At 43.2% G+C, this 10571-nt stretch overlaps 1 protein-coding gene across 2 annotated transcripts; it reads left to right on the forward strand.

Moving 5' to 3' along the window:
• The first annotated feature begins 1327 nt into the window (after nt 1-1327).
• Nucleotides 1328-10053, forward strand: LOC100284570 (uncharacterized). 2 transcript variants are annotated; one of them, XR_002269287.2, is made up of 7 exons: nt 1328-1755; nt 7275-7656; nt 7785-7981; nt 8276-8417; nt 8716-8768; nt 9070-9223; nt 9581-10053. XR_002269287.2 is itself a non-coding variant. In NM_001370665.1 (6 exons), exons 1-6 carry the CDS (start codon nt 1691-1693, stop codon nt 9610-9612), a joined length of 972 nt encoding a protein of 323 aa, NP_001357594.1. In that variant the 5' UTR covers nt 1425-1690; the 3' UTR covers nt 9613-10010. The 2 variants fall into 2 exon arrangements, 1 of the variants encoding a protein (NP_001357594.1); NM_001370665.1 differs by lacking the exon at nt 8716-8768 and having other exon boundaries at nt 1425-1755; nt 9581-10010.
• Nucleotides 10054-10571: the final 518 nt, after the last annotated feature.

Raw genomic sequence — 10571 nt, forward strand, 5'->3', positions numbered from 1 at the left:
GTGTACTATATTTCACATTCTATATTGATTTTTACCAGTCATGTGCACGTGAACGAGCAAACACAATAAATAAGCACAGTGTATAGAGTAGAACCGTACGTCTTCTATTTCTAGCGGATGCATGGCGTGCTCTAAAATTTAGAGGATTCTTTACAGTCTCTTGTTGAAGACAAAAAGTTGCATGCATCCTCTATATTTTAGAGGACAGAACCATTTACAGGTCCCTGTTAGAGGTAGTCTAACCGAACAGCCCCACGCGCTAGAGGCCCAGCAAGCGCGCTGCGATACGGTTTGGTAGGTCCAAGCAAAAGAGGGATTCGACATGCTCAGCGAGAGCAACTGACAGGTGGGTCCCATGTGCCAGCCACAACACTGCACGAGGGGCTGCCCATCGGGGCCCGTGCGTCAGCGCATGGTGACCACACGTGTGCCAGGGCCACAGGGACCGAGTCACTGCCCATGCAGGTCCACCTGTCGGCGCGCGGGGGATGGCGTGAGGTAATGGGCGAGAGGGTGTGTTTCGGCCCAGGTAGGTTCATTCTCTTTCTTTTTTTTCTTTTCTGTTTTCCTATTTCCATTTAAATCAATTCCCCTATCAAATTTCAAGATTTTAAATTCAAACTTGATTATGAATTTTGGCCACAAATCAAATGCACAAATAAAAAGTCTCTCAGTATGAATGCATTCACCATTTTATAAAAATAATTATTATCATTATATATATATATATATATATATATATATATATATATATATATATATATATATATATATATATATATATATCATTTGTTTAAATTAGCATGTCTCATCAACAAAACACAACTTAATAAATTTTAATATAATTTTCCAAGTAACATAAGAACTAACTAACTTCCTTAATGCGTTGTTTAGGGTTTACACACAATACGACATTATACTAGTCTCTATTATATAAAGCATTGGTTCCCATCATCCTCCTTTCGTTTACCTCTCTCTTCTCTTGATAAAAAAATCTAAAATTATACATAAACAAGGATTAACATGATAGTTGTAGCTTCAAACACACATGTCTTTGTGTTTTATATTTTATACTTAAATATATGATAAATAAAAACCGTAGCCACATACAGACACTATACTAGCTACAATTTACTGGTTAAGGTTATATTCCTTCTTTATTTTTTATTTATTGTATTTTATTAGTTTAAAAATAAACTAACATACCACAAATATTCGAGTACGAAGCAGTATAAACTGCAGCGTCAAGGACTCAAGCCTGAAGGGAACGAGTTCACCTGTTCATTCGTCATAAAGCAAAGGCAAACGGGCTTGGCCTCCGAGCCCAACAACGATGTCGCTGTTAGGAAAAAGCACTATTCTCTCATTTTGCCTTTGGGCCCAAGAAAGGAGCGTCCCCAAGTCCTGACGGCTGACGCCATCGACGCGGCGACGCCCTCCAACAAAACCGAAGAGGCGAGGAAGGAACACATGCTCTCTCCGCTGTTCTTGCTGAGTTGTTGTGGACAAAAAGAGCACGAAAGTGGGTAGAGAAAACGGGGGGCAAGCCAACCACACTCGCAGCCAGCCTGCCCGCTCGCCCGCCCGCCATTCTTGCCGATTCGAGTCGACGTCACGCCTCCGGCGCCCCCTTCGGTTGTCACCTCGGGGGTCGCGGATTGGTGGAGGGGAGGATTTGAGCGGCGCGGCCATGGATACAACATCTAGGGCCGCCAAGATCCCGTCGCTCCACCAGACGGAGATCAACTGGGATAAGTAAGCAACTATCCGTCTTGTAATTTTATAGGTTTCCATTTCGTGCCGATTCCCCCCTTTCCCGCGGTCCGTCCTAGTCTCCTAGAGATTTAGCTCCGACCATTGAACAGTGTCCTCCGCCCTAGTCCGAATCGGCTTTATCGCCTAGGTTTAGGAATTGTCGTTTGAGGATTTGACATCTCTGTTCATGCTCTGTGATGACCCAAGGTGGTGCGTCGGCGAGTATGGTGGAATTGATCAGCAGGTATGGAGTATTAGTTGAGTTCTTCGGGTATTAGTGCTTGGGCCGTATTAATATTTCTTTGGGCTGTAATAGATGGATTATCCAGGGCATTAGCCGTATTAGTAGTTGAATTCGAGATCTATAAATACTGTAATGAGTTGTTGAGAGGAGGATATGAAATAAAATAGAAACAGATACCTGAACAAACTCACCTGGTCCCCGTCGGCGTTGTCGTCGTCGTTCCGCAAGCAACTCACGCCCGGCGATCCGCCGCTGTGGCCAAGGGTCATCACAAGTGGTATCGGAGCTGTTGATCCTCGGAGGGTGGTCATCACGGCGCCGTCCACGAAGCCATCCGTTCAGACGTGGCTGATCCTAGAAGCAGTGGCAGGCGTGGAGCAAAAAAGGGAGGAGCGTTGGGAGCGGATGATGCTGGCGGTGGAGCGGTTGACTGGAAGATGGAAACCATGGAGATTGGACAGAAGAAAGCGGAGGAAGATCGAGCACTGATGGCTCGACAAATGGAGGAAAACGAGAGAACCATTGCACAGCTGCGACTGGAGTTGCAGGCGAAGGACTTGGAAGGTAACGAAACAAACTCTGAGCGAGAGATGTGTGCTCCTCGATGGGATGATCGGGGTGGAGGAATGGAGCGTGGAAGAGATCGTAGGGAGCAGTGGGGTGGAGGAAGAGAGGGTAGGACAGGCCCATTTCCGAAGTGGACATTCCCCAAATTTCAGGGCAGTGATCCAGGAATATGGTTTGATCGATGTGTAGATTACTTCAATGTCTATTAGGTGCCGGAGTGAATGTGGGCGAGTTCGGCTTTTATGCACATGAGGGGAATGCGTCAAGGTGGCTGCAGGTGTATAAGTTGAAACATGGATTGTGTGATTGGGGGCAGTTTACACAGGCAGTTAGGGAGAAGTTCGGAGTAGGCGAATATCCTCAAGCTATGAGAGATTTAGTCAATGTGACTCAGCAACAAGGAGTGGAGGAATACTCTCAAGCCTTTGATGATATCAGATATGTCACTACTTTGCATAATTCTGAGTTGGATGAGACTTTCTTTGTGACACTATATCAGGGGGCTGAAACCTGAAATTCAAACTCAGGTCATGGCTCAGATGCCTAAGACAGTGGATAAGACGAAGAGGTTGGCCAAGGTGTATCAGGAGATTTCAGAGAAGAATAGAATGAAGCATCAAAAGGGGCTGGCTCTGAAAACTCAGGTTACAGGAGTAAGGGGAGATAATAGGGCAGGAACATTGTATCCTGAGTTGAGCAAGGAGAGGCAGTTGAGAGACTACAGAAGAGCAAATGGGTTGTGTTTTATCTGTGGTGATAAATTTGAACCAGGCCATCAAGCAAAATGTCCCAAGAGGTTGGTAACTCAACTGCATAATCTGACAGTGGAAGATATGGGTATGATTTTGACTGATGAAGTGTTGCAGAAGTTGGAGCATGAGGAGAAGTGAGTGGAGGAGTTACATCAATTATCCTGGAATGCTATCAGTGCACAGAATGTGATGGATGCATGAGGGTCCAAGCTCTGATTCAGGATCAGATGTTGGTCATGTTGATTGATTCTGGTAGTTCTGCAACCTTTATCAGTCAGCGAATTGTAGCAAAGTTGGGGTTGATCACTGAAGATTGCTCAACTGTGCGAGTTAAGATGGCAAATGGAGCAGCTATGATCAGTGACAAAAGGGTTAAGGAAGTAGTGTGGAGATCTGGGGGCACCTGTACAGCACTGCTATGAGGGTGCTAGATTTGGAAGCATATGATGTGATCCTAGGGTATGATCGGCTGAAAGCCTACAGTCCTATGGAGTGTGACTGGATTAACAAGGTGTTAATCTTTACTGATCAAGGAAAGAAGGTGAGGTTGCAGGGTGATGCAAGAGAGATGCAGGAAGTGCAACAAGTATCTGTGTTGCAGCTGGAGAAATGGATGAAGGGAGAGGAAGTTTGGGTGTTTGTGCTTCTGGAGCAGGTTTCAGAAGAAACAGTTGGGAAAATTGATACAGATCTACAGGAGATTCTAAGGGAATTTGAAGATGTTTTTGCTATGCCTTCGGGATTGCCTCCAGTCAGACCTTATGACCATCACATTCCTCTGTTGCCAGGGTCTATTCCAGTAAACGCAAGGCCTTATAGATACTCTCCAGCTCACAACTGAGATTGAGAAGCAAATTACTGAACTGTTAGCAGCTGGGTTGATAGTCCCTAGTGTAAGTCCTTTTGCTTCCCCAGTATTACTTGTGCAAAAAAAGATGGCAGCTGGAGGTTCTGTATAGGTTACAGGAAGTTAAATGGAATGACTATAAAGAATAGATTCCCTATGCCTATGATGGATGAGATACTGGATGAATTAGCTGGTGCCCAATATTTTACTAGTCTCGATATGACAGCAGGCTATCATCAAATCAGAATGGGAGCTGAGGATGAATACAAGACTGCTTTTAAAACACATCATGGCCATTATCAGTTTCGAGTGATGCCTTTTGGTCTCACTAATGCTCCAGCTAGTTTCCAATGTGCCATGAACTCAGTGTTGGAGAGTTTTCTCAGAAAATTTGTTATGGTCTTCTTGGATGATATTCTCATCTACAGCCCTAGTTTGGAAGTGCATTATCAGCATATCAGGATGGTGTTGGCCAAGCTGAGAGAGCACCAATTTTTCTTAAAGATGAAGAAATGCTCTTTTGTGAAGCATGAACTAAAATATTTGGGCCATGTGATTTCAAGGAATGGGGTGGCCACAGACTCTAGTAAAACTGAAGCCATGTTGTCCTGGCCACAACCTAAGAATGTGACAGAGTTGAGGGGATTTTTGGGCTTAACAGGCTACTACAGTAAATTTGTGAAGGGTTATGGTATTATGGCTAGACCTCTTACTAGACTGTTGCAGAAACAGCAGGTGTTTCAGTGGTCTGAAGAAGCTCAGGTTGCTTTTCAGAAATTGAAACAAGCTATGGCTTCAACACCAGTACTTGCCCTACCCAGGTTTGATCTGCCTTTCACAGTTGAGACAGATGCTTCAGATGTGGGTCTAGGGGCTGTGTTATGCAGCAAGGCAGACCCATTGCTTTGATTAGTAAAGCTCTGGGAGAAAAGAACAAACATATTTCTTTATATGAGAAGGAGTTTTTAGCCTTGATTATGACAGTAGATAAGTGGAGGCAGTATTTGCAGAGGGGTGCCTTTGTGATTAAGACAGATCACAAATCTTTGACATTCCTGGGAGATCAGCAGTTACAATCAGATCTTCAAAAGAAGGCTATGACCAAGTTAATGGGGCTGCAGTTTCAGATTGTATATAAAAAGGGGGCAGAGAATGTGGTTGCTGATGCTTTATCAAGGAGGAGTTCAGTATTGGAGTTAGCTGCCATTTCTGAAGCGCAACCAGTTTGGGTACAGGAGGTGCTAAATTCTTATTCTACCGATTCTGAAGCTCAACAGTTGATAACTCAGTTGCTGGTACGCAGTCCTGATGAAAATGGGTTTTCATTGTATCAAGGCATTATTCGCAAGGCAGGCAGGATTTGGATTGGTGCTAATTCTGCTCTGAGAACCAAGTTGGTGGCAGCATTGCATGACAGCTCCATTGGTGGCCATTCTGGTACACAGGCCACATATCAACAGGTAAAAAAAGTGTTCTATTGGATGGGGTTAAAGGCGGATGTGGTCCAGTTTGTACAACAGCGTGCAACTTGTCAAAAGGCAAAGAGTGAAAGAACTCATCCAGCTGGGTTATTACAACCTTTGCCTGTACCACAGGGTGTGTGGGAAGATGTGACTATGGATTTCATTGAAGGTTTGCCTAAGTCGGATGGGTTTGATACAATCTTAGTGGTGGTTGACAGATTTTCGAAATATAGCCATTTCTTCCCTTTGAAACATCCTTTTACTGCGAAAGGTGTTGCTCAAGTCTTTCTGGACAGTGTGGTTAAGTTACATGGAGGGCCCAAGTCGCTGGTATCTGACAGGGATAAGGTGTTTACTAGCAGTTTTTGGAAGAATTTGTTTCAGCTGATGGAGGTCAAGCTGCTGATGTCTACAGCCTATCGCCCACAGACTGATGGCCAAAGTGAGCGTGTCAACCAATGTCTGGAGATGTATCTCAGGTGTGCTGTCAATTCTCAACCCACCAAATGGAAGAATTGGTTGGCTCTAGCGGAGTATTGGTACAATACTACTCATCATGCTGTTTTGGGTTGTACACCATTCAGGGTGTTATATGGGTATGATGCTCCTCTGTTAGCCCTTCCTAGACTCATCAATATTGAGGACCCAGATGTCACTAAGTGGGTCAAGGAAAGGAATGCTTTTTCTGCCATGTTGAAGGAACAGTTGGCTAGAGCACAGCTGCGTATGAAGCAATATGCTGATAAAGGCAGAACACCAAGAGAATTTCAAGTAGGAGAATTTGTTCTGTTAAAACTCCAGCCATATGCACAGAAGACAGTGGTGAATCGGCCTTGTCCCAAATCGTCCTTTAAATTTTTTGGGCCTTACAAGATTGCAGCTCGAGTTGGGGCAGTGGCATATAAGTTGGAATTGCCACCTGATGCTCAAGTGCATCCGGTGTTTCATGTGTCTCAACTTAAGCCGTTTCACCCGTGTTATTCTCCAGTTTACACTGAGCTCCCTATATTGGTTGATCTGTCTCAAGGGGATGTTGAGCCTGAGCAAATTTTGAATCGACGGATGGTGCATAAAGGAAACAATTCCATCGTCCAGGTGATGGTAAAATGGACAGGAATATCCGTTGACACTGGCACACTGCTACTTGAGAAGACTATAAAGTGGCGAAAGCTAGGTTTCCTACAGCTCACGCTTGGGGACAAGCGTCGTTTGGCGCCGGGGGAGATGTGATGACCCAAGGTGGTGCGTAGGCAAGTATGGTGGTATTGATCAGCAGGTATGGAGTATTAGTTGAGTTCTTCGGGTATTAGTGCTTGGGCCGTATTAGGGCCGTATTAATATTCCTTTGGTGGATTAGCCAGGGCATTAGCCGTATTAGTAGTTGAATTCGAGATCTATAAATACTGTAATGAGTTGTTGAGAGGAGGATATGAAATAAAATAGAAACAAACACCTGAACAAACTCACCTGGGTCCCCGTCGGCGTTCTCTTCGCCGTTCCGCAAGCGACTCACGCCCGGCGATCCGCCGCCGTGGCCAAGGGTCATCACATGCTCCTGGACGAGGCGCAGTTTTGGGGATTCAGAGCTTATTCCGTTGTTTCTGATTCTTTTACTATTCTCAAATCGTGGTACTGAAATGTTGCAGCCTCGACAAGACCAAGCTCTACGTGGTGGGCGCAGGCATGTTCAGCGGGGTCACCGTGGCGCTGTACCCTGTCTCGGTGGTCAAGACCCGGATGCAGGTTGCCTCTGGGGACGCCATGGGGAGGAACGCACTGGCTACCTTCAAGAACATCCTTAAGGTGGACGGCGTGCCAGGGCTGTACCGGGGGTTTCCTACTGTTATCATTGGGGCTGTACCAACTAGGATCATCTTCCTCACGGCGCTTGAGACAACCAAAGCAGCCTCTCTCAAGCTTGTTGAGCCCTTCAAGCTGTCAGAGCCGGTGCAGGCTGCCTTTGCCAATGGCCTTGCCGGTCTGTCGGCATCTACATGTTCGCAGGCTATTTTTGTCCCAATTGATGTGGTATGCCTCTCATTTGCCTCCGACATGATGTTGTACAGACAAAAGTTATCTTACAGTAAGTTGCTGTTAAATGTTAATTAGAATTCTAGACTACTGTGCTCACTGTTTTGTGCATTGGAATGTTTCAGATCAGCCAGAAATTGATGGTTCAAGGGTATTCTGGTAATGTCAGATACAAAGGTGGAATAGATGTTGCTCGCAAGGTCATAAAGGCTGATGGCATTAGGGGGCTCTACAGAGGATTTGGACTCTCTGTTATGACCTATGCACCATCGAGTGCTGTGTGGTGGGCGAGTTATGGTTCTAGCCAGCGCATAATTTGGAGGTTAGCCTATCTGATTGGTTCATCATTGTGGACCTCTTAGCCCTGTGCGTTATGCAATGTTTAAGAGAAAAGGATCAGTGATGCATTTCTACATAATAGTTATTTGATTTGAATTTGTATTTTCGATCTGTACAAGACCTTTTCAAACTGCAGTTATAATTGCATTTTTGTTTCCTAATGCTTGTTTTTTCATGTCAAGATGCATATTTTTTTCGATAGTTGAAAGATTGTATTTCTTGCCTTGTTAACTTAGCCGAAGTAATTAACTATTACTCTTTTTACATATTGGAATAGTGCCCTTGGCCATTTGCATAACAAAGAAGAGGCTCCTAGCCAATTGAAAATAGTTGGTGTTCAAGCATCAGGGGGGATTTTTGCTGGTGCTGTGACCTCTTTTGTTACGACTCCCATAGATACAATCAAGACCAGGCTGCAGGTACTGTGTGACATTCTGTTTGCTGATTAGTCTTGTAATTTGATTTGTGAGGCTTACCTTATGATAATGATTCTTGTCTTTACATTTATGCTGCTCATTTGTCTATAATTTGATTCCTTATCAATGCAATGCCACTAAGTTTAGGGGAATGGATATTTTGTTTCGGGAGTAATACTCAGATGTCAGATTTGAAGACCTAAATGATTTTTTATACTGATATTTCCTCCAATGGTGGGGTATTGAGGTGGTAAACTGGAATAATGTCTATATTAAACAATATATACTTTTATGTTTACAGCTGTTCCTTCTGCTGACAAACCAGGACCAGTTTGTCATGGTTTCTGTTATAAGGTAAAAAAAAGGAAACTTCCATTTGGAAAACTTGATATCTATGACATCATTATTTATAGTAACAAAAGTTAGCACATTCAGACTGAGTAAAGTATGCCAGGAATATGTCATGCATTTTTATGACAAATTTCACATATCTCCAAATGTTACATGTTAAGTTTGTAGCGGTAAACTGATAATATAACTACCAACCCTGAAAGTTCTCACAAGGCACAACTCTATATTTTGACAGTTGTGCTTTCTCTCCCTCTGCATTTGTTACTACAGATGATTACATTGAATTTTGTTTCTTTTCATTTAGGTTATGGATAATGAAAATAAGCCAAAAGCTGGGGAAGTTGTTAAAAGATTGATTGCTGAAGATGGATGGAAAGGTTTGTACAGAGGGTTGGGTCCAAGATTTTTCAGCTCATCAGCTTGGGGTACCTCAATGATAGTATGCTACGAGTACCTGAGTATGTTTCGCCTTCCCTTGCCAAATTTATACTTATGCTCCTGGTTCCTAAATCACTGTATCGAATCTACTTGCATGTGCATCTGTAGTGGCATATGTTACTGCATCCCCTGCAGGTTAATTTTAAGTATTCAGGCACTTCTCATTTAGAATTTAGTTTATATGGTGTCATTCAGGTCAGTTGGCATCTCTTGTACACTGCTTTTGTAAGTTGTATCATAAATCCTATGTGCAATGAAAATTTTGACTACATTAAAATTTATTGAGGGAACAAGGTCTATTTATTTTTGTTAATTTCGTGACCTGCGCTCAGACGATTTTGGTGTTCTTACTGTAACATTCTTTTGTTTTCCCACAGAGCGCTTGTGTGCTAAAGTTGAAGAGGTCTGACTTCTGTTCTTACTATCCTGGAAGTTTTGTATTAGCAGAAGTGAAATAATGCTGTATGTCGACAACATTGACACCACCGGAAGCTTCAGTTCTTGCTGACGTAGGTGAAAGCATTCAACATGGATGTTTGATGGTGTACTTCATTTGATGCTAGACAATAGTCTTTACAAACTTTGCTTCTCTGGGCTATATTCTCAAAAAAATGGAGGGGCCTATATTTTTTTGCTCATATGATGAATATGGGTTAGGCGGATTATTTTAGGTGAGTATAAACGATATCAGATGTACACACTTCTCATTCTTTTATACATGAAGGCTGTTTTAGCGAGGCTGTATGATTATGACCAGTCTGGATGATTGAGACCAGTTGTAATGACACGGAACGATGTTTCCGGGAGATGCTGTTTTGACCTTTTTTTTTTCCTCATGCGGTTTCAGTTATCTTTTTGATCTGCCCTTGGAATGCAAAAATGCTGAACACGTTGCTGCACCCATATTTTGAGAAGCAAATCGTAAGCAAACTGGAAAACCGTTTCTGACAGACGATAACCTTCCATTCATTTGATCCTTCATTTATGTTCATTGCTATCTTGCTGGTATGATCTATGATACCGTTTGGGTGTCCTGGACGTCACACGTTTAGTTTGGTGCTCAAACTACACCCAAATGCCGTGATACCTATTCCAGATTCTTTTTGTGTGGCGTGATACCTTTTTCCACTGATACCATTTCCAGTTATATGTAGCGTTCAGGGTGACTGAAGTTTGGATTTTGAACTATGCTCCACGACTAATGTTGGGAAATGGGTTTGCGATGGAGGAACAAACGTGTTTTCTTTCAGATGGAGGAAACAAATGTATTTTGTTCTTCAAAATATCTCTGTCTACCCTTATGTAATATACCACTTAAAACAATGCTAAATGCACGCAAAAAATTACTCCACAATCTTCCACCCTACG

This window comes from Zea mays, chromosome 1 (assembly GCF_902167145.1).
Source record: "Zea mays cultivar B73 chromosome 1, Zm-B73-REFERENCE-NAM-5.0, whole genome shotgun sequence".
NCBI classification, from domain to species: Eukaryota; Viridiplantae; Streptophyta; class Magnoliopsida; order Poales; family Poaceae; genus Zea; species Zea mays.